This window comes from Dermacentor silvarum, chromosome 11, assembly GCF_013339745.2.
Source record: "Dermacentor silvarum isolate Dsil-2018 chromosome 11, BIME_Dsil_1.4, whole genome shotgun sequence".
NCBI lineage: Eukaryota > Metazoa > Arthropoda > Arachnida > Ixodida > Ixodidae > Dermacentor > Dermacentor silvarum.
The window spans coordinates 51090346-51114985 of record NC_051164.1 but is presented as its reverse complement, the minus strand read 5'-3'; the positions used below and the strand labels follow the sequence as shown (position 1 = coordinate 51114985).

At 46.4% G+C, this 24640-nt stretch overlaps 1 protein-coding gene across 1 annotated transcript in view; it reads left to right on the top strand.

The window, feature by feature from the left end:
* LOC119434048 (solute carrier family 4 member 11-like) overlaps positions 1–22969 on the top strand; it is a 344870-nt gene extending 321901 nt beyond the window's left edge. Inside the window, 10 exon segments of the mRNA XM_049659416.1 lie at positions 402–486; positions 2074–2196; positions 3666–3779; positions 13306–13438; positions 17572–17969; positions 18919–19256; positions 19258–19334; positions 19336–19412; positions 21162–21375; positions 22406–22969. Coding sequence (XP_049515373.1) covers positions 402–486; positions 2074–2196; positions 3666–3779; positions 13306–13438; positions 17572–17969; positions 18919–19256; positions 19258–19334; positions 19336–19412; positions 21162–21375; positions 22406–22472 — 1626 coding nt within the window. The 3' untranslated portion in view covers positions 22473–22969.
* Positions 22970–24640: the final 1671 nt, after the last annotated feature.

The following is a 24640-nucleotide window of genomic DNA, read 5'->3' as shown; positions in this document are numbered from 1 at the left end:
AAGGCTTTCGCCTTAAAACGTTTTGTAACCTTACAATGGCACAGCACAAATGTTTATTTCATATAGCATACCTGTTTCGGCTAAAGCTGCTTGTACTCTTGGCATATGAAATGTGAACGGAAGTTTAAGCAACGCATGTCGCTGTCGCTTCGCTTGCAATTTCATCTTAAGTTTTGCTAAACTGGCGCTGCGTTTCTTGCTACACCTTCAGCCCCTTTGCGAACCTCTTTGCGAAATGCGTAATGTGAATTTAAATGGCCTGAGGAGCACAGTCGCGCGATTGCCTCAACTAACGTATGTACGTATTTAGGAATTGTAAGTAGTCCCATGCAGTGTCCGTGTTTCTCCCTGGTTTTGCCATTGTCAATACGCACTAACGTATTGTGCCTAACCCGTTTCAGAAAGAACACAAGTGCACCATTGCCCGAGGCTTGCGGGACGATGTCCGGCGTCGGCTATCCTACTACATCAGCGACTATGTCGACGGTAAACCATCATAAGCCTATGTGAAAGAGTGTGTGAGCGTGAGATAGATAGATGGATAGTAGTATATTTGGATGTATAGATATTCGGATGTATGGATAGTTGGATAAAAGATGGACAGTGGGGCTGACGGACAGTGGGGCTGACGGACAGTGGGGCTGACGGACAGTGGGGCTGACGGACAGTGGGGCTGACGGATAGATAGATAACATGGCCAAATAAAATGCCTCTCCATCCGGCACTTTACAATGGCTGTGAGCTCGAAATGATCAGTATTCTTATAGGGCACGTGCACAGCACTTTTTGACTTCGTTTTATTTACGTCTAAACTTGCGTGGAAATATCTTGACGCAGTATAATCGTTTTTGGGGAAAGAAGCGACAACCGCAGTCTAATGCATCTTCTTGCGAAGTTTTATTGCGATAGCAATTATATGGGCACTTCAACCGGACTTCTGCCGTCGCCGTCGCCGTCGCCGTGAGGTTTCGTATAGATAAAATCTTCGCCGCGCGCCGTATGCCCCAGCGGAAGCGTGCGGGGACGCGCGCTATCACGGAGAGCGAACGCACTCAATCTCCCATTTTGAAGCTGTACAACCTCTACCAAATGGATAACGCACGTAAAGGAGGACACTTTGCAATTACGGAAGTTAGAAGACATAACTTCGAACTGATTATTTATTTACTCTATAGCATGTAAGTACATGTAATTAAATGGCGACATATAATGTGTAGAAAGGCGTTTCAAAGTAAAACACTGTAGCTGGACTTCTTACAGGCAATGCCAAAGGATAACAGACACTTCTAAATAACAAAGAACAAAGTGACGAGGAGTTAGCTGTAGTAATATAATTTATTAACAGGAAGCATTTATCGAGTTCTCTCGCAAATTACATGTAGAGAAGAATGACGTTGCTCGTAATGATTCAACGAACAAACGAGTGCTGCCAGTCTTCCATCTCGCTGTGCTCGCTTGTGGCAGCCACAGTGATCACGGCAATGCTGCGAGCCAGCGTATCATGACGTCATGACGCACTTATTTTTAGGTGGTTTAAATGAAACTGGAAACAAAATAGAGACCGAGAATTTTAATGGTGGAAAGGCGGAGAGGTCTGCCTGCGTTAGGTGCCTCTAGCCTGCTACTCCACGCTGGGGAAAGGGATTTGGGTGGACAGCAAAGATAGGATATGAGGGGAAAGGCGGATGGTGGTATGGTGAGGTTGATGATGAGAGCTGTCCAGCATAGTGTCTCTACACGCGCGCACTTCAGAGCGTATGCATCTTCTGCGGGCAGAGGTCCATGTTTACAGCAGTCTAGCCTGAAGACTGTCGAGCTTGTATAATTTTCTCAGCTGTTAGCGCCTCTAAACCAGAGAGTAGCAGCTTCATGGCGGCGGTTATTTGCCGCAGCGTGGCTCTAATAAGTCTGATGTCGATGTCTCGGTGCACTGTCGTTGCTCGCGTTGGCATTCAAACGTCCGTGTCCATAGCGGCAAGCGTGGCTCTGGCTCCGGGCTTGCGTCGCTCGCTTGAAGCAACTTGGAAAAATTGGTCTTGGTCTTGGCTCACAGTTTTTTTTTTTTCTCCGCAGGTATCGTGGGTTCGCGGACGCTGTACAAGACGATATGTACCACGTTCTTCCTCTACTTCGGCTGCCTACTTCCGACCATAGCATTCGGAGCATTAAACGACACCAACACACACGGCAAAATTGGTAAGCAAACATTGCTACCGCTGAATAAGTTTTCTGTATTCCCTACAGTACCTCTTGGTTATACATTCGTTACTGTGGAGAGATTAATAAAGTACAAGGGCTACTTGATTTGGTTATGCTATACGGCAATAAAAAATAAAATACAAAAAATTAAACTAAGTTTATCAAAAACTGGCAGAAATTGTTAAATATAGCGCCGCAACATACAGTTGACTTGATGTCTGGGCATGCCGCTAGCCGAATGATAAGTTCAGTACATGAAATAAAAAAACTATTTTGCCGTTTGCTTTTATTCTTTTCTGGTGCTTTGTATTCATTTGATTGTTTTATATAGCTTTCGGCACATTCGTTTCTGTAACCGTCATTCTGTACACAGTTTCCATTATGGATGCGCAAAAATTAATAATGGTATGTATTCTTTGTCGAGCTCACATACAAATTGACAGCTGAATGGAAAAGGCACAATGCCTACCCTAACAAAAATGTAGCAGCGAAAACTCATGGCAACAACTTGAGGGAGGAACGCGGACACGAATGCCAGAAATATTGGCAACCAGATTAGAAAGCGCATTACCTCGTCTATAAATGTAGCCACTGAGTAATTCTTTAGGCAGTATTTTCGACTTCAATTAATTTACATTCTACAACTCTGTGACCGCATCTGAGTCGGAGGAAGGCCTTGACACCTCCCGAAGCAGTATCCTATGTGTGAAAAAAATGCAGACCACTTATTTCAGCCGATTTTGTTTAACGAATGCAGACCTGAATAACTTTTCACCACTACCAGCTGTTCAACATCGTGCACGGATCATGTAGATAACCCTTTTAGCCGCCCATGACACACTAAATCACCTCGAGACGTTTATTCTACTCAGTACTACTGCAACCACTTCCGTCCTGCAGACTAGAACTTTCATTTATTTCAACCTATCGCAGGAGATAATTGATAACAAACAAAAGTTTTTCTGAGCCCATTTGTTCTACTAGTGTGGCGAGTAATTTCTATGCAAACAATTTTATATCTGTACGTTCATCTTATCACTTCGTATTTGCACTTATATTTTGCTAAAAGATCACTTTCTTGACGCACGTCTTTCAATAAATAACTTGGAATTCTTGTTTGTCGGGCTAGTCTTATCAAAAAGAAATAAAGAGATGACCGTCTCATGCGCAGTTCGCCGTTTGTGCTGCTGTAGCGCTTATCAAAATGTTGCTCTCACAAAAAGCAATAGCGAAGCCATCTCTGTGTACGCCTAAAGGTGACGAATAATACCGAAAGTCAAGTGCACCAGAGTGACGTATAAGGTATATTCTTTCACGTGACGTGTACTCTATATCCGAGAAAAACGCAAGCAATGCGATTTCTCAAAAGATTCAGTAATGCGTAAAAAGTTTTAACGACTTTTTCTTGCTGACATGCAGAGGGACTCATTGTTTCTAACGTTTTCGACATGCATTTGGTATTTCAGACGTCAAAAAATGCATGGTCAGCCAGACCATAGGCGGACTGGGCTTTGCACTCTTTAGTGGCCAACCGCTCGTCATCCTGATGACGACTGCGCCTCTCAGCCTGTACATTAAAGGTGAGCAGTTCCGTATAATGTCTTTATCAATTAGTGCATGGCTTTCTAGCACTTATATCAGCCAGACGTGACGTAGAGAGAGACGTAGAATGCTAACACGAGAAAAGAAAGCAGCTACAGTAAAGCCTACATAGTGAACCGACATGTAAGCGTGAAAAAAAATTTATCACTGAGATAAGACTAGGCACTGACACTTAAGACTATAGACGATTGGAGAAACTTGTCCTGCTGTCAAGTCTGATGTGTAGGGACCAGATTATAGGCAAATGCCTATTAGTTCCCGCGCACCAGCCCTTCATCCTTTTAATGTATGAGCGCGAATTATAAATTAAGAAGTGGTTTATCAGAAACTTTGTGTCTATAAATATCTGTTTCTGCCCTTCGTACTTCTGTATGCCTATTTTCACTTTTAGCAGTTAAAAATGCTTTCCTGCCGCCTTCTGAAGCATATTCGGTTATTTCTTTCTACAAAATCTGGCAGCATTTGCCGACGTTGTTGGCCACGCACCTGGCAATGCTGAACTTATGTGGGCCTCTCGCCATCTTCCTGACACTGGTTAGCAATACAAAAGAAAAGGATGACTAAACGTCTCCTTCCTCTTCAGTGGTCTCGCCACTCCATGATACTCTATAGGTCGGGCTTTGAGAGAGAACGGCGCGGAAGTTTGAAAGGTCTACTGCCTGTAGCTTGTAAATATTGTCCACTGTAGATTGGGGTGTAGCTGTCACTGAGGCAAATAGAAGTTTTAAATGTGAGAGCATTTCTTTGGCTACCCTGCCCCGCTTGGTCTGTCTTACGAAGGATCGATACGATGACCGCGTCAATAGAATTAGGAGCATCTAGCCACCTATAAGAGACGCCGAGCCCGGGCATGCAGCATGGTAAGCAAGCACCTATCCTCGGCGCCGCGCCAACAGCTCTGAAGGGGCCCGAAACACTCCCTTGCAATTTTTCAATAACAGTTAGGAGGACGCTTAAGCGTGGCCTTTAAGTGTGGAACGCAAAAGCGTTCAAATATCCTTGACTGTTTTTCACGCTTCCCGGCAACTGCAGCTTATGTAACGTAATGATTACCGAAAAACGCTGGCGGCAAACGCTATGCACGAAGGCGAGCTTTCTGGTATAGAAACGCGGCCTCTTGCGCGGGCCGATCCCGGAGGTAGGGCACAGCCGCGCCAAAAACAAAAAAAAATCATTTTCAGGTTTCTGTTATTCTTTCGCCACTTTATTACTCCAGTCTGACAAGACATAAAAGGCATGCGCAGGCGGTGTTTTCTTTCATGACATTTGCTCCTGGGCTGTCATTCTCAAAATTCCGAGGAATAATTTTGTTAAGAATGCAAGGCAAGGTAGGATCAAGTTTAGTGATAGAATGGTGTGGCAATATAATACCGCATATACCAAATGTCTTATAGCAAGACGTGACATATATATATATATATATATATATATATATATATATATATATATATATATACGGAAATTTTCTCTGACGGAAATGACGCTGACTCCGACCTAGGACTTTCTGCAACACGGGGCCCTTAACGCTGTCGCTTTAATGTCGCGCGAGCCTCGACAATGGCCTATAACAACGAGGTGTACTCCTGAAGCAAAACGCGCAGCAGAGTACGTTCGAACTGGAAATCGCGTTGTGCGACTCCGCATAAATTCGCCTATCCCACCGCCCCTCGCGGCTACAAAGCCGCTGACACACCCTGGTGTCGAGGCTCATTCGATATTATTAAAATATTGCAAGGGTGTATGTCCATCCAGCCGCCGTGGTCCGAGAGTAGAGCGGAACAGCAAAACCTCCGTGGTGTTGTCACGATATCGTCACACACGCGTAGACCGTAAGCTTTAGGTCTCCAGAGACGCGCAGTGCGTTCGGCTCCAAAAGCGACTGAACCAAACGGATGCAGCGTCTCGCTATGTTCGAACGGCTGTAACAGAAGTTGAATAAAGTTTGTGCGCTGCGCGCATACTCGCGCATTTAAAATTCACCGTAGATGGGTTCTGCCCCAGGAAGTTTCGAACCTCACACCATATCATTCGGGTTAACACCGCTGTTGGAGCCAGAAAGTCAACTCCAATGCCACATGCTTCCTATCCCGCTCAACCTGCGGAATGTCTCTGGCCACATACGCAGCTTTTTGCCCGAACATTTCTTTGAGGCACTGGTGGCAGATGTAAAGAAGAGAGCACATACTCCCATTTCGACCGCGACATGTTGCTTTCAATCAAACGTATCTAGGCGAACACTCACAATCTGGATTTTCGTCAGATATCATCGTTGGTAAGGCTACCTAAATGAGAGGGGTTGGAGCACGCGAAGAAGTCTTGTTAATGGGCATCACTGTCTCTGAAACACTGTATGCTTCCAACACCCGCCGCGGTAGCTTAGTAGCTATGGCGTTGCGTTGCAGTGTTCGACGTCGTGGGTTCGATCCCGTACGCGGCGGCCTCATTTACAGGGGGGCTAAATGCACGAATGCTCGTGTACTTCGATTTAGGTGTATGTTAAAGAACGCTAGGTGGTCAAAAGTAATTCCGAGTTCTGCATCACGCCGTTCTTCATAATTATGTTGTTGTTCTGGCACCTAAAACTACAGAAATGTTTTTATTGCGTCCAATAAAATTTTAGTATGTGTAAACAATTTACCACTTTAAACCGTAATGGCGTATTCGGGTGGTCGTTTGAGAGTGCTCTGACTGTGCCACGAAGGTGGTGTAAAACAGCTGTGCAGCAGTATTACAAGAATATTCGGGTACTAGAAGTGATGGTTCTGCTTATTTATCGTCGGTGGAGCCCATTTTGCTATCAGAAACATTTATTAGGGCGAAAGCCTTAGGTGGCTATGTTGGCGGTGATCTAGCGGTGACCTTGCAGTGACCCTTGCAGTGACCTTGGTGAAGCTGCTGTCGTGAGGAAAAATGGCAGACGCCACAAAGAATAATAACACGTCTAAAGATACTCGGATTTACGTCACATTTCACAGGGGGGTTTCCGTAAACAAAGTAAATTAGTGGCTTTGAAAAGAAACTTGGGTAAAAAATTTCTGGCTCTCCCGTAGCGTCGGCTAACCAGAATCCGCGCACTCGGCAAGAAATACGCGACAAGCCCTGATACGAGGTACACCGATGCTCCCCGGTATATTAAATGAAACGCCTTTGCCCTATCCGGGCAAGAGCCGCCGACACTGCAGAGGAAACGGCAATCGCTCTGGCGATAACAACTTGCCTTGAAGTAGCCGTAATCCTCACTGATTCCCAAGCAGCAGCTCGCAACTATCAAAAAGGACGCATATCAAAAACCGCACTCAGGATACTTCGAAATCACATCGCACGCGCCCCGCTCCCCGACACCCACATCAAATGTATTCCAGGCCACCAGGGCATGACAGGAAATGAGTCGGCACAAGCCGCCGCCCGCGAGCATACCAGCTGGGCTAACCTGCCATCCCACACCAGGCCGGCCACCAACGTTGATGAATCGCCCTAAAGTGTTCGGAGATTCTGCAACACCACCGGACTCAGCAGAAGAATGTACCCTTCACCACACAAGAAGCTGAGCAAGGAGGAAGGAGTCATCCTCCCCTGCCTACAGACAAACACCTATGTACACGTAATAATAATGCACAGACTGTATCCTACGCAGTACTCGTACACATGCACCCACTGTGACGTCCCAGACGCCCTACAAAACATGGTCCAGGATTTCCCACTGCGTGACACGTCCTCAGACCCCAGCTCACAAGCTCAGCAAGACGACTCCTAACAAGGACGCCCCATGGAGGCTGAATAAGAGCACCCCAACTCAGCGCACTTAAATGCCATCACTGAAACGTGGCAGGCGAAGCTTTCCTCTGACGACCTCGACTGCCAACGCAGTCTTGTCACCCGGGCCAAGGAGGCAGCCCAAGCCAGAGGGATCCTGGAATAAGGAATCCTCCCACCTAGGGTGAACCGGGTCCTGACTCGGGTCCTGACGTTTCAGAAAATAAGTTTATTTCTCTCTCTCGCTCCCGTAATCGAGAAGATGTAAGCATGAAATGGCGACGATATGGCGTCTTTTACTGCCTGTGGTGCCGCCGCCTTCAACCGCGTTTCTTCTAGCATCAGGTCAACGCGCTCATCGTCTGTCGCCACTTTTTCTTCTTGTCGCATCGAAGTGGTCAGCTGCAAATGTGCGGCCTTAGGTCCCCTGTATCTGCCTTTTGAACGTCGCTATTGGAAATGACAAATAAAACTTCAGCGTACTAGAAGTTACAGCTTGAGTGATATTGTGAAGAAACACTAGGAAGAACTCGGACGCAATATTTTCTGTAACTTGTTTGGGAAGTATCTAGCGTATGTAAAGCGGCCCTGGATGAAGAGTTGGGGACCAGAGATCGCATTTAAATTTTGACTGGTTGCCCCAATGATCTCGTTTTGATCTGGCAAAATATCCATCGTGCGGGCACCACGGCCGCGAGATCGGTTTGCGAGTCTCGTCTACTACAGAGTTAGCTGTGTTTTGTGGTGCTTCCGCAACATTGCAGAACAATCCCGGCAGCCCAGAGTGCGAAAACTACGGGTGATAATATGAGGTCATCTTAGAGAACAGCTGTTCGTTCGCCGCTGGTCTACGCGGTACCTAACCATATCTCCAGGCAAAGTTTTGCTACAGCCCGAATAAGGCCCCAATTTTCTTTGCCCAAGTAGAGACTGGTACTTCTGTGTGCCTCGGGTGTCATTCATGAATTCGAGACTGACATTTATGCTTTTGCATGTACACTGTCATACTCGTTTTGATGTGTGGCAAAGACAGTGTCAAGCAGACACCATTTGCTATTTCGTTTGCTCATCTCTTTTGTTTATATCAAGTACGATGTATTGCATGTGTGATACGATATATTGTACTCTACGTTCACACCACAGTTGTACGCGTGCCTACGGGTGATTAAATTTCCTTGGCAACTTGCAGGCATGTTCTCGTGTCCATTGCCCGGATATTCTCGTTTAAGTGTCCGGATAACGGCTCGTGCCTTTGGCTCAAGGTCACTTGAAGGTCGCCGACAACGGGAGCCAAAGCATTTCGTGCTCAATGCGCACGCTTCCCTGAAGCCATGGCTGCTCCGCAGTTGTGGCTTATTAAAGATGTTCCTCGGGCGTGCCTGGTTGCAAACGTCACGTGGCCAGAGATGCGCTCGTACCAATGCTTGGGTGTTTGTCGTCGTCGTCTTCCACAGATGGCTCCGCTGCCGCTGATCATGCCAGCGTTCCCGTACGGCCCCTCGCGCTCGCGCCACGGCTCTCGAGTTCGTCGTCGTCGTCTTCTTTCACAGATGGCAGGCTTTCGCCTTCACGTTTTATAAACGTGTAGCACTTGCTTAATTTTTGCTCTTTTAGATGGCCTCTGTAGCGCTACCAGAGCGCTTTGAAACGACCACTTGAATGTGCCACAAATAAGTTTACGCTGGCAATGTATAACCTCGAAGCTCCGCGACAGCACCTCCATGCATTTTGTTGTTCTACAGAAACGCATCCGATGGCGGCTCATCTTATCTTTGAACTATATTCCCCTCTGCAATTAGCTCTGCCCTTCGCTCCGCCCTCCCGTGCTCTTTTTATATAAGTGCATGTAATGAGATACACACTCCTGTGCTCCAAAGTGTGATAAAAAGACACTTTCGAATAATGAAGTGATGGCGATACACAAAAAGCAAAAATGCTCAAGAAAGAGTTTCTAATGCGAAAGTAGTATATGCCCCATTACATAAAAATCCATCGTAGTCGGCGTGACCCAACGATGGCCCCAAAGATGGCAGATGGCTCAAAGAGTATAAACACGTCAAAAATCCTTGGGTTGACGTCAAATTTCTCAGGGATGTTCCTGTAAACAAAGTAAATTGATGGCTTTGAAATAATATTTTGCGCATTTTGGTCTAGGTGGGAATCAAACCCGGGCCTCTGGGGTGCGAGACGAGCACGCTTCCATGACGTCACGGTGGCTCCACGGTTCTGGCTGACTAAAGGTGTGCCTAGTGCACGTGACGTAATTGGGCACGTGACCTGCAGCCAATGGGAAGGAGGTGGCGCCACATCATGAATGCATAAAATGAGCGCGTTCATGACATTTCGAGGTCTGCAAATGGTATAATGCTTTTGCATTCCCACACGTAAGCAGTGTTAAGTGTTTCTGCCAAATTTTTTGGGGAAGAGGTCACGAGTCACGACACAGCTACCGCACCACTTATACGTAACTTTATTGCATCCCATGTGTGCAGCACCATATGTCCAAAAAAAGGTTTCTGCAAATGTGCAGTTGGTCGGTAGAAAATAACCATGCATGTTTTCCTTCTCGAAGAGATTTCAGAACCTCGTGCAGGCGAACACTCAAGAACCCCAGAGTGCGCGAAGCGGTCCCTCATACGGAAATACAGAAACGCTCGATTCACCTCTATCGATCTTGAGCGCTCATTTTTCGGCTTACAAGTTTCTTCCCGAGTCAGAAGAGGCACAATTTTGAGCCCCGAAATCTAGAGATAATTTGTTGCTGGTCCTATAACGTTTCAAAGATGTGTAACCGTAAACTTTGCAACGGTCTTTTCCTTACTGGAACATTTGCTTATTCCAATCAACTAGGCCGGAATTTTAGATGCTGTCGTAAACTCTTAAGCAACTTTCCTAACCTATTCAGTGTTTTTCGTACTTGCTCCATTTGGTGCGCCACTGTAAGCAGTAACGTTGGCCTATTAAATATCGACTCTTGTTTTGTAGTGTCAAAAAATGTATTAACTGTGTCAGCTGCGGGACCCAGATTCCAAGCAAGGCCTTGTGAAGCGTGGCTTACACATTATCACTACTGCCTTGGAACGTCAGTTCTGTTACAATTAGGGATGTGAAAATAAGTTTTAAAGACAGAAGCGAATGCGAATCAAATACGGATCGAATAGTGCGAGAAGCGAATCGAATTAAATATGATGTAGAATATCTTTCGAATAGTGTGCGATTATTTTACAGCTTTCCGAGCAATTGCCGCATCCTCGTATTCAAAATAATAGAAAGTTTCGGTCGTTAAGCTGTAGATTACAAAATGCGGCTTATTGAAATCACAAAAGGGGTATTAGGAACGACTAAGCAGATTATTCGCAAACTCTGGCTTTTCCGAACATACATGGTCATGCATTAGCATGTAGAAACTATAAAAGTAACATTAGGGCCCATTAATATTTGTGCATACCTTCGTTACCAAACAAGGCTTGCGTGACGCCCGCGGGGACGTCGGAGTGAAAGGAAGCATGTTTTTTTAGTAAGAATGGTCGCGGAAGATGTGCCACAATTGGATGCAGCATCTTTCCATGAAAGTATTCTGATTGAAATCGATAAGAGGACGCAGATGCTTCATTTATCAATAGTACCAAACAATTCTATCCCACTGCTGAATGCAATAAGGCTGGTTGCCTGAGCAACGTAGCGTGCGCTAGTACGTTGTCTGCTGTGTTTTGCAAGTTTTTCGCATTTCTGTTTCAACTTCTTGTTCCACTATGTACAGTCAATGACGAAAAGTATTCGAAATATATTCCGATTTTTGAATAGTGACTTCAATTCGAGGACCTAATTGTGAAAAGACTGTTCCATTCGAGGACGGAATCAAATGCAGTATTTTATTTCTTATTCGAATGTTTTGAAGATTCGCACACCCTTACAGTTTCCATGAAATGGTTGCACCTATTTGATACATAAGACACGTAGTGGTTTCCGAACACTTTATAATGCCTGTTTCGACCCCCTATGCTGCCTCAATGAGACTTTAAGTACCTCTTTTAGGCGCATAACACTCATATTCCTAGTTCCCTAAGATCCGGCCTCTACTGATGTCACCTTTTCTTGTCTCACTTCCAAGATGATCGCTGAGAGAGCATTTCAGTTGCGACCACTGCTTACTTCGTGGTACTGTAAGAAAGTTCGTATCAGTAGCAGTAGAGGGCCGCGAATCAGAATTACTCCTAATGATGGAAGCTTTAGTGAAGTCGCAGGTATTTGATATACATAGAGGTCTATGGCCAAATCCCCGCGCGGGACCTCCTGTAGAAAACAATTATGGAAGTTGACAAGTGATAGCCGCAGTAGCCGGAAAATCATGTGCTTCATGAAAAAGACGAAATACAAAGGATATGAAGCTTTTAGCATATCGGATTTCATGGTAACAAGGCATTATACTGCAGCTTGAGAAAAAACGCTTAACCTTGCATTCGAACGTGCAACGCTTGAAACAGCGAAGCTGGGCGATCGTAGCCCAGCATTTTCCGGTAGTGCGCGAACTTTTCATCTTATTACTCATGATGATAATTTATTTTCGCGCGTCTCGCACTTATGGCCGTCACTGCGCGTTGCATAGCGCAGCTTGCAACACAGACACCGCGTTCCAATGCCGACACCGCGTTCCAGGAGACCCGCTCCGTGAATGCGTTTCTCTCTCGCTCTCATAGCGCGCAAGACCTCTTCGCCTCGCAGAGCACGAACGTACGAACGCGCCAGCTGTGGACGAAGAAGACGACGCTCGAACGCAATCATTGGTTTGCATAAATGCATGCTTTGCAAGCGTGGCTGTATAGCCTAGTGCAATAAAAAAAAAAAGCTGTATAGCCTAGTGGTTACGATGCTCGCTTTGTGGACTAGGGGCACGCGGGTTCGAATCCCGCCTCTGCAAGAAATTTTCTTTCCTTTTCTTTCTTGGGAGTTTCTTGATACGTACCACAAATTACGGCTGGCTTAAAAAGCTTCGCTGTTAAAAAACATTAGCGTCATACCAAGAGCACTCGCTGAAAATGAAAAAAAAAGTTATCATATGCCTTCGTGATCTGTTCCTAATAGGTGAATTTTTAGTTTCTTTAAATGGTTTATATCGTCATGTGTTTGTCGGTATCAGAAGTACTGTGTTCTAGATTGATATAGAATTTAATTTCAGTCGGGCTACCATAGTTAGTATGGACTGCATACAAAAGAAAATAGCTGTTCAACGACAATCAGGTTGTCCTAGGGCAGAAGTCCTAAAGTATACATGGCGAAAATGTAATCGGCGGTTGCTCATTATACGCCAGCCTGAAGAGAGGAAAAATAAAAATACCTAACTGTTTTCGATGAGCCCTCAATAGTTAGATTGGAGGAAGACAGCAAAATTCGTTTTAATATCAAGACGGAAAACATGGTCCGCAGATATTCACGATAATTAAGCATCAGTGCAAGTGAGTAAAAACGTCTCTAGAAAATAACTCAATAAAATAAAGAAAGACAACTGCTTTGTGGTTCCTGCTGGCGTGCCTGGATTACATGTAATGTTCTCATGCCACTCAGTAGGTATAACCGCAAGATCACGTAGATGGCCATTCGTTGGACACTGGAATGCGTGTCATAAGTCAAGAAATGCTTTCACTTGACGCTGGATCATTTTAGATGAAAATATTGCATTTCGTTCTGTTTTTGTAACATGTTCCGTTCAAGGTTATTCAAGCTCTCCTGTTAACTAGGTGTTTTCTATTGCAGTCATCTATGACATTAGCCAGGACTTTGGCTTCGACTTCACCGCCATGTACGCCTGTGTGGGCCTCTGGAACAGCTTCTTTCTCTTCGTTTATGTCATTTTCGACGTAAGCAAGGTCATGAAATGGTGCACAAGGTGAGCATGCGCCACACCAGCACATACACACCGGGCTATGCGGAGTCGTACACACTTTGAGGATGCCGCTACCGAAGTGCCCGCTATACGTTACGAGATCACAAAAGCTTTAGCCGAGAGCCAAAGCGCCTTACGCAAGCATTTGTTACAACGCTTCGCCGTTTACTTGTCCATAAAACTGTTATCGGAAACGATACCAACGGACATTTCAAAATGCCTCTGACGACGAGACGTCAGGCTGGCTTTCACATAATGGCCTTCCCGTATATCAAATTGTAAGTGCTTCGCTGAGCTGTAAAAAACGTGCGTCGTCTTTGTTCTACACACAGGGCAACGCTCAAGTGTATAAAGAGCTTGTTTACCGCAAGGTGTCTACGGCATTCTCAGAACCTCGAAGGCAGACATAAAAACGTCCCTACCTTCGAATAACTCCGTATATTGTGGCAGCCTTCTACACTTTCACGTCATTACGGTGTTTATCTGACACAACGAAAGATAAAAGGGCTGCAAAGCGTTCCAGTGGCCTCTTCCTAAATACCTGCCACGCTTTTTAGGCAGTGGTTTCTCAAAGGTCATAACAAACACCTAGCCGGAATCATATCAGGTGAAGCCAGCAGACGCTGATGACTTTGTAGGCACATGACAAATAAATATATCTTGTTTTAACTAAAACGGGTGTACATGGCACGGTAACCCATACTGTCTAGCGGCGACTTAGCGAAACTGAAACCAAAGTGCTTCCTATTCCCTGACCCATATTTATAGAGGGTAAGGTGTGGATTTACACGAAGCAACAAAGTGAACTCAGCGTTTCGAGCAAATTAATGAAGTTAGTAGGAGTAAATATCAGTAAAGTAGCACGTCACCGGGCAACCTGTCGTGTCCAAAATGCTTTGCAGTGTGTTAATATGTTATTATGCCAGCCTGAAGCCGGCCGTTTCTCGTTTAGGAAACGTCTCGTAGCATTGCCTCAGCATTGGAAGCTCCGCACTGGCTTTAACGGTAGCGTCAGCTGCGCTGTTCTACTCGAGCGGACACGTGTGTTCTCTTCTAAGCAGAGCCATAGTCTGAAATTTCTTGGTCCTACAAAGCTGCCTGGTCTGAAATCGAAACAGGAAGAAAGGGGCATTGTCGCTCGTAGTAGTCGAACCAGTAGCTTCCGCCAGATGAATGCGGTATGACACTATTTGAACTACGGAGGGCGGAGCAAAACCTAAGGTCTACATTCATTGACAGCAAGCAATTTTCTTCTTTTTTTTTTCGAATGCATTGCAAGCGACTGTCACATCGAAAGCTAATAGAAACCATCAGAAAGCAAGGCAGAATTAGATGCTTCCTTCCTCCGTGGTATACCTAGGAGTTGACACTTGAGGGTCCCGTGAGCTGTCCGAAAACCAATGTTCTCCGGCATCTGCAGTCACCGTTCACCAGACGTTGTCGCTGTCTCACCCGTCGCAGGTATGGCGTTGTGCTGCTGAGCTAGAGGGTCAGACCCCGGCCGCGGCGGTTGCATTTCAATGGAGAAATGAAAAAAAAATGAAAAAATCGCCGACGATTACGATAATCCTTAATGCGAAACTTGAGCGCAGCTCCATACGTGTTTTGATTTTCGCGATACATTGGCTGGCGCGGACAATCTGTCTCGTGCAGCACGTTGTAAACGGAGCGAAGTGTGACGCGACTCACTCGCTAATCGGGAGATCGCGAGAAGCAGCGCGCGGGTGACGCGTGGGCGCGATTCGGAGCAGCCGCCACAGACAGACCTCCGCTCATGCAGCGCTTTGTTTTTTACGCGCTCACCGCATGCCTTATCAATGGCGTCATCAGTGAGCAGACGACGCGCGCTACTATGGCAATATCTCGAATCGGTCGTTCGCCGCAGAAAGCCCCGTACACACTAGCGGTAAAACGCGCGCGGCGCGCAGCGCCGGCGTTCAAAACGCACCTGCGGCAGAGCGGCCACACCAAATGGCGGCGAGCCGCTGCTGGCAGTCACGTGACAGCATCAAAATCTCGCCTCCTCTCTGTAGGTGCGAGTTATTGTGTGCTTTTTCCTTCGTCTGCTAACAGGTCGGCGCTCGGTTAACGTTCTTCGTTCTTAACGCGAGTCATGTCTTCTGAAGATAACGACGTCGTTGCCACTGATCATAATCATGATGATGTGCTCTCTTCCGATGCGGCGTCCCGGCGTCCCAAAATCAAGGAGAATGACATACTGGGTGTCCGCTCCGCATCCTTGTATTCAGGGGCCGTTTTGACGGAAATATGGCGCACTGTCTCCAAAACCTTTCCATCAGAATGTCTCGGTTTAGATTCATCATTGTAAAAAAAAAGCAATTGCAAAGCATGACAATCGAAACAAGCGCGAACGAGTCCAAACAAAGCAGACCATACAAGCGCGAGCGAGATCTGACGCGAGCAAACGATAGTACGTAACAAGCAGACCGGCTGAGACCAGATACAATCACGCAACGAGCCGTCGGGCGAGTCCGCATTGCAGCCAGTTTCCGGCGTGCCCGTCAATGAAGGGGTCACTTTCATTGGTCTCCAAACTTATGAAGCTAGGGGTATCGAACACTCTCGAGGAACTGATTAAGGCTGCCCTTACGGCGCAGCATCAAAGGCTACTTGGATCTAAAACGGGGAGGAAATTTTTAAATAAATTGGGCTACGAGCCCACACATGAGCAGGTGCGCTCAAGAGACATACCCAGACAGATCAGGGACAAGATAAAAATACCTCCGCTACCCAGAAACATGAACCCTGCCTTTCACGACGGCAGACGTAAAGACAGGGCAGAGGCATTACAAACTAGATATACTGGTCGACAGGACGTCCTATATACGGACGCTGCAGATTATGACAGCAAAGCGCCATATGTAGCCGTGGCTGTTAGGAACACAGATGGCGTGCTACGCAGTCAGTGGCGTCGAGACGGTGGAAGCTGAGGAAGTGGGCATAGCCTTGGCCGTCAGCCAAAGGGTTTAAAGATGGTCATCAGCGGCTCCAAACACGCTGTGAGAAATTACGAATCGGGGAGGGTGACGGAGACTGCCATCCATATATTAAACAGGGAAGTAGGACCCAGACAGCTTCTTCTGCTCGTTTGGGCACCAGCCTACCAGGGACTTAGAGGGAACGAGGAGGCTCATTCGGTCGCCCGAGGTCTCCCTTACCGGTCGACCCCCGGAACCTCCCAATTACAGTACGCTACAGACTACACCGACAAATTTACCCGGGAGCGGACAGAACGCTCAGTAATAAAGATGAGGTTATGTGGAGGAAATTATAGACGGGGGTTTTTTCCAAACCCCTTACTCTACAGCAAGTGGCATCCAGGAGTATTCGGTTCAAAGTGCAAATTCTGTGACTGAGGCAGCAAATCTGGTTCACAACGTGTGGACATGTCCGTCTAAGCATGATAGCTCGCACACTCTAGAATCCTGGGAGGCTTTGCTCCGCAGCCCAGACCCCAACGTCCAGCAGGGCATCATTGGTCAAGCCCTTGCTGCTGCTGTGTCTCAAGGTATTCCGGCCGTCGGCTGGGGGCGACAGGGCAGAAGGATTTCTCTCCTGACGTTCGTTGACTGGTGTTCTTAAAGTTGTTCCTCCTCCTCCTCCGCCGTTCGCAGCTCGCGTCTGCCATCTCCCGTTCCGTGTTCGGGCTATCATTTTTCGCTGTGCTCGTTCTCTCGGTTACGCCACCATCGCCGACTCTCGCTGCAGAAGCGCGCAACTAAGAGCTGCGCACTAAAACGCACATGTGCCTAAATTTAGGCAGGTTGGAGAGCGCCAGGTGGTCAAAACTATTCCAGAACCGCCCCCCCCCCCCCCCACCCCGCGACGTGCTTCACAATCCCATCGTGGTTTTGGTGCATAAAACGCTAGAATTTAATGCCGTTGTTTGTTGTCTCTGCCGAGGGTTTATACGAAAACAAAATAAGACCTGCCAATCTACGGGCTGACCAAATACATCTCTACGCGTTGGCTCATGGACAATAAGCTCTATAGGACAATACCACAATTCATACACGAGGAAGGCCTCCACGCCTTCACTTAAATGCACAAATATGCAACGCGGCAAGTTGTTCGAATCAAAGGGAAACAGTGCGGTGGTGTCCAATCATTTGCAGGTCTACCGAAGAAATCTTCTCGCTCTTCATCACGATCGCGTTCTGCGTGGACGCCGGTCGAGACGTCTACAAGGACTTCTTGCACCACTACCTCGTGCCAGACTGTGCCGACACCGTCTGGGCAGCCGGTGGCCGCCTTCCTTCCATCGCAGCCGTTAACAATACCACCAGCGGCATCATTGACGCGGTGTTGGTGACCTCCCGCTGCCAGCGAGACACGAGTCTTCTTTTCCTGATGCTCACGCTGGGCACGTGCATGCTGGGCGTGACGCTGTACAACTTCAACAAGACCCCCTACCTGCAGACCTACCTGCGAAACCTGCTGTCCGACTATGCGCTGCCGGTGGCTGTGGTCGTCTTCAGCTTCGTCGGCTCCTTCGTGTTCAAGGACGTTGAGAGTGAGTTTGGTAGTGATGCCGCCCGATAGTCGATGACAGCCCCACAGCCGCTCCATGCCATTTCACGCGAGAAAGTATGGTTGTAGCATTTATCACGCCAAAAAAAATTTCAACTGCGGCAAATATTGACAAAAAGACTTTCAGTTGGTTTGTGCGCCGTCGTCATATCTGCAAGTCACTTTATTACGACAGCATTTACATATTAACACTACAAGTGCATTTCTGCCGTCGCCGTTGTCGTCGCCGTGAAGTTCGGTATAATGTCCAACGGCGATAAAATCGTCGCCGCGCGCATATGCTGTGTGTTCGAGTGAAAGCGCACGAGGGACGCGTGCTTTGACGGAGAGCGAACGCCGGGCGGAGAGAAAAGGTGACGTCTTGCGTCGTACGAAAGGCCGGGGGAGGGAGGGGAGGCGACGTTTAGCTGCGGCACCATACGCGTATCTTGTGACCGGGTGCAAGGGGAACTGGTGACTCAATCTCCCACGCGAAAGGTGGAAAGCGAGCAGGCCACGTGGGATGGAGGGGGAGCGGCTTCTACTCTGCCAGCAGCTACGTACTTGTACTTTGCGCGGCTGCGGGCTCAAGCGCGCACCGTCTCTTGCAAGCGATCTCCACACTGCTCTTATCTTGCATGCGCTGTGCTTTCGCCGCTCAGTTTCCGTTGAAGCGATAGACCGCACGAATCTTCGTCGCTGCTGCTGCCGCCGCGCTTCCTCACGCCAGCGTTTGACAGTGGTTGTCTGCGGTCATCGAGTGCGATATATTCATGTTTGCTTGTGCGCGCTGACACTATGCTTGTTAATTCAGTTAGTAAGCGAATGTGTCCAAGTTTATGCAGCCGATAAAACTACTTTCCAACTCAGTATAGCTCTCTAGTAATATGCTATCGCAATTGATGCTTCGCCTTTGGAGCGAAACTGCGACTCTTTTTTTTTCCGAAACCCAGCCGAACAATTCCGGATCACTGACGGCTACAACTTCGAACGGGCCAAAGTCGAGTCTCTTTCGGTGTCCGGAGTCTTCGGCGCCATGGGTCTCGGCTTCGCCCTATCCCTGCTGTTCTTCATGGACCAGAACATCTCCGCCGCCATGGTGAACAACCCGAGCAACAAGCTACACAAGGGCAGCGCCTACCACCTGGACTTGCTCGTCGTGGGTCTGCTCAACGCGGGGCTCTCCGTGTTCGGGTTGCCCTGGATGCACGGCGTGCTGCCGCACTCTCCTCTGCACGCCCGCTGCCTGGCCGACCTGGAGGAGCGAGTCGACCAGGGTCACGTGCACGAAGGTCGTGGTGCGGTCTCGAGAGACGCGCCTCACCGGCATCCTGTCACACGTGCTGATCGGACTGTCGCTGCTCCTTCTGCCCGTACCCGCTTTCCTACATCCCGACTGCGGTCCTCGATGGGCTCTTCCTTTACATGGCCGTGACGTCCCTTATAGGTTTGTGCTCAAATGCCCGTGTATCGCGCAGTGGGTGTACATTAAAGAACCCCGGGTGGTCGAAATTATTCCGATAGTTCCCCCATTACGGCGTGCCTCGTTATCTTCTCGTGGTTTGTTTTGGTGCGTAATAACCAAGCATTTATTATTATTAGCATTAGGTTGTTATCACTCGTAGTGGGAGTGACATTTAACATCGACTAAGAGGAATCTTCAGCGCGGGGTCAGCTGCGGCTTCTGTTTTGAAGTACGCGTACAAGGCGGAAATGGCTTTATGGGACAACAGCATGGACCAATTTAAATCAAATGTATTCCAATTGAGGAGGAACGCTAAGTTATAGTGACTATAATGAGATTTTTTTTATTTATGGCCTGGAACTGAGAAATTTCAGAAAATTGGTAGTGTTTTCAAAAAATTGAAGGGCTAAGTTTATAAATTCGTAACTCTGCCCCAATAACGTGTATCATGGTTCTGTAAATTACATCCGTTAGAGCGTTTAAATGCGACAGACGTGATGTATTATTATGCAACTTACGTGAAATTGATACAATGTTTTTGAGGGTTTCGCGAAATTCTTGGTCACAAATTAGGGGTATTAATAATTATAATGATTAGTTGCATTATTAGATGCAGCTTACATAATTGTGATATCGCTTTTTATTGGCGAATCATAGTTGTACTCTTTATACTTTAGTTCCTGAAATTTTCAAGTTTAAAGAATGTTTCTTAAAAAAATTTGCGGCCTATACGAATATTGGGTGTGTTCATATTTTTTATCCAGCTCTCACTTCTGAATGTAACATAAGCGTATTGAGCGCCAAATTTGATTACGAGCATCTCCGAAACCAAATGCTTTAGGATTCAAGTGTCAAGCAGAATGCACCTGTCCTTGAATGCACTTGTCTTCAAAGCTCTGGCATAAGAATTAAACGCATTCGCGAAATTTGAAAATGTAAATAAAGAAGTTGTTGCTAATCGCGTATTAGCCAACTCTGCTTGTTCGCAAAAATTGATTCTTGTTCTCTACCTAAGATCATAAACCAACTGTGTAAGCAGCATTTTCGTAGCTCGCATAACCTTTTTATTAAAATTACTGATAGGTTAGCTTTCGGAACCCTGTATAGCTGTACCCAGTGTTGTATTCATTCTAACAACTTCTTACACATTTTTCTGTCTTTAATCTGAGGCCCCCTTTTTTCTGTCATGGAGCTCGCGGAAGAATAAAATCCTGCAAATGTACCACTTTCACTTGAGGAGTCCGTGTCCACATTTACGCAGGTAGGCTTCTCTAAAACCACAATATCATTCTGTAACTATCTTCACTATATTTATTGGCTTCATAATTAATATCTTCGCCCTGCATCAGGATTTCTATCGTGAACCTCACCTTATTGGTCATATTTACTTTGCTGGAAGATTATCCAAACAATAAATATAATCGGAACTCTCCGTTATCCTAACTAAATTCACACGCATTGAGGAAAGCAAATGTCCGACATCCATGAAAGTTGCCAGGTACAGCGCATTCGCATTTTTCTCTGACTTGAAGCCAAAAGAGCAGATAGAATTTTTCATAGATGCCGCATCAATGACATCCCTCGACAGAGCTGCACCTGTTCAAACCTATTTATAAAATGAGGGACGATCTTAGAAAAAAAATGGACGAGATGCCAAGAGGTCAAGCAGAACCAATGCGGGGACGTATTAGCTAATACTGTACTCTTACCCGGTGCTTTCGTCTATTTCAGGCAACCAAATGTTCGAGCGCTTCACGCTGCTTTTCACCGAGCAGGCGGCGTACCCTCCAAACCACTACATCCGGCGCTGCCCGCAGCGAAAGATACACCTGTTCACATTCTGCCAGCTAGTGCAACTCGCCGTGCTGTGCTTCTTTGGATTCGCGCCCTGGCCCTACGTGCAGATGGTCTTCCCCGTCATCATCCTCTTGCTCTTGCCGCTTAGGTAAGCGTTGATCACTCACTACCTTACCCGTCCCGCAAGATTTTACGAACGAGGCTTTGCAGTCCCGTTGTGAAGAAGTGTAGAGTCATCGAAATAGTGAAATTACCGAACCAAATACGAAACTTCAGAAACACGACCTCCGTATAAGAAATCAAATATGTGATAAGTTCTCCTCTCTAAACAACGCGAAGTACGACGTTTCCGTTGGGATCCTACGGTTAACAAAACAGCTCATATATTCGTTTATTTTATACATGCAAGCAATGTCATTGTCAACAACACTTTGGGTCAACTGAGGAGCTTGTAAATGAAAAATAGCTGATTTCAATCATCTGGTGCCTTATGAAAATTTCAGTAAGAAAACAGCACTTCAGTAGGCGCACGTAAAGCGTGGCGCTCACTGATAGAAACAAGTGTAGTACTGCAGGACCGCACATTCTTTTAAGGGTATGTGTAAAGGCAGCCATATTGGACAAATAATAGGTTGCTTTGCCTAAATTGAGAAGAGAAATTAATTATTCACATGTGAGGTTTGATAAGACACATTTATTCAGTGACTGCAAATTATTCAGCAGAAGTTATATGCCCCGTACGTTCGCGCAAGAACTGATGGCTCTGCGCTCTGCGCAACAACCACGGCTCTCCTTCAGAAAATTATTCGGAACAGTCATCACTTGAATCGGTCTGTCTCCTTCGAGCATCCGAAGTGTTGTTCTCAGTCTCGAACATTTAAATAAGAAACGAATTTGCAAGAATGTCGAATTATGAATTCTACTTTGGAATAAGAATCGAGCAGAAAGGACTATGTTATCCGTGTTGAAATTTTTGAATACTTGCAAACACTCACGAAATGCCTTCATCGCTGTTACGTATAGCCGCGATGAAAAACATTATTTTCCCATTGAATGAGCGGTCCTGAGACGTGAGCTACGCAAGGGAAAACTGTCGGAAACAGAAATTATAGTTTCTGTGTGATAAACGCGCATTCTGTTTCATACGGGCATTTTTTTTTCTTCAACCTTTTGCGCAGGCATAAAATTATCACCCTCTTTCTGGATCGGAAATATCTGGCAGCCTTGGACGGCAAACACCAGTAGGACATTATTCAACGCATCTGCAGCTGCCAGTGTGAACGAGAAGAAGCGTTCTTCAACCGGAAACGACACCAGTTGTAGGGGCTCTGACACGAATATGTGGCTCCCCTAGCGGTAGTCACGTCGTGAAAGTAATGGAGCATCCTGGCAGTTCTAGAGCTCTGAAGACCAGCGTTGAGCTGAATGGTACAGGTGTCAATCAGAAAACCAGCACAAGCAGCTGAGACCGACGCTGCAAACGATTTCCAATAGAAATAGGAAGACGTATTATGCACTGGCAGGATAGTTGGAACTTCCTAATGCTGCTCGCCCTCTGGCTCATACACGTGCAACGGCTCACTGCAGATTCTAATTTTCAGCTTTTTTTTTTTTTTGTTATTTGAATTCCCTGTTGCAGTATGTTTCTTCTTGGTGCTGTTTCAGTGCAGCCAAGTCGCCACTGCTGTTCTCATAACAATGGGTAGCACGTGAACATTAAACTTAGCACTGTCGGATAGTGGCGCCTGTAGACGAATACAGTTAATGTGTCACAGCTCGAGATTAATGTGATGGCTAACATGCGTATGCTGTGGACATTATGTGCAGTTCACGTCTATTCTAGATGTGAATCTCAATCTGGACATTTCAGTCTTGGAGTCTTTATAACGAGGTCGAGGTGGAGCGATGGGGGTAACGTCCCAACGTAAAATATAAACGCAGTAAAAACATTTAGGAAGCCGAAGGTCGGCCTCGGAACTGAGAAAGAGACTTTGGAGGATTTAGAGTGTTCTTCTATGTAACGCCAGTTTGTCATATGTTCCAATTCGTTACAGGTGCTGTATCATTGCTTGTGTTTCTGCGGAGAAAACATGCGAAATAAATACAAATCTCAACAAACCTTATTTCTAAGAAACGCTTTATTCTTTTTACATGTTTCCGACATTATTCATGCTGAAAGTTAGAGGTGCATATAAGATGGTCAGAGCTTTTGTGGATTTGATTCTGATGCCGATTGGGGAGGAATTTCCCGAGTGGCGTGTTTTTGGTCGCTGATTACACCATCAACTTCTGGAGTGATCGGAAAAGGAAGGATTGATTTCCTTCCACAAAGCCTGAGATAAATTTAATTTCCTTCAGTGCACTGGTGCGCCGAAGAAAAACGTGGTTAGTCTACTTCTGATATTGTAGAAACGTAGGTGCTCCATCACATGCCTAAAAAATCCCTAAACGCACTGAAGTCACTACTAAAATGCAGAACAGTGCAAACGCATACATAGCGTGTATTCATGAATGTTTCTGAAGCAGTCGGTATTACGGGGCGATACAGTAACCTAATTTATTACCCATAGGAGTATGGTGTGGGGCGCAATTTTTTAGCAACTGGCCCGCCGCGCTGCCACCCTGAACGGTGGCGGCGCTCCTCAGCAGCTTTAATAAAGTTCACTGTCTGTCTGTCTGTCTGTCTGTCTGTCTTGCCTGCTATATTCTTATGGTGCGGGCAGAGGCTCTTATTTAATTAATTTATGCCTCACTATAACAAATGTGTGTGTGTGTGTGTGTGTGTGTGTGTGTGTGTGTGTGTGTGTGTGTCTGTGTCTGGCTGGCTGGCTGTCTTTGTTTCTGGCTGTCTGTCTGTCTGGCTGTCTTTGTTTCTGGCTGTCTTTGTTTCTGGCTGTCTTTGTTTCTGGCTGTCTGTCTGTCTGGCTGTCTTTGTTTCTGGCTGTCTGTCTGTCTTTGTTTCTGGCTGTCTGGCTGTCTTTGTTTTTGGCTGTCTGGCTGTCTTTGTTTTTGGCTGTCTTTGTTTCTGGCTGTCTTTGTTTTTGGCTGTCTTTGTTTCTGGCTGTCTTTGTTTTTGGCTGTCTGTCTGTCTTTGTTTCTGGCTGTCTGTCTGTCTTTGTTTCTGTCTGTCTTTGTTTCTGTCTGTCTGTCTGTCTTTGTTTCTGTCTGTCCGTCTGTCTGTCTTGAAACACCCAAAATTTTGTACAGGAAGTCCTCTGTGAGCATACGCGGTACGATTGAACGGAAAACACTCGGTGGGATTGCTTGTGCCATCCTAATTGCATAGTATTACTCCTGCCAGCAACTACACTGATCACATTTCGGACTGACTCTAGTTTTCATCTTTCAACTAAAAATCTTTCAGGCGTGGTGCACAACGCATAGGGCGCTTCGTTGTACCTCGTGTCCTGCTG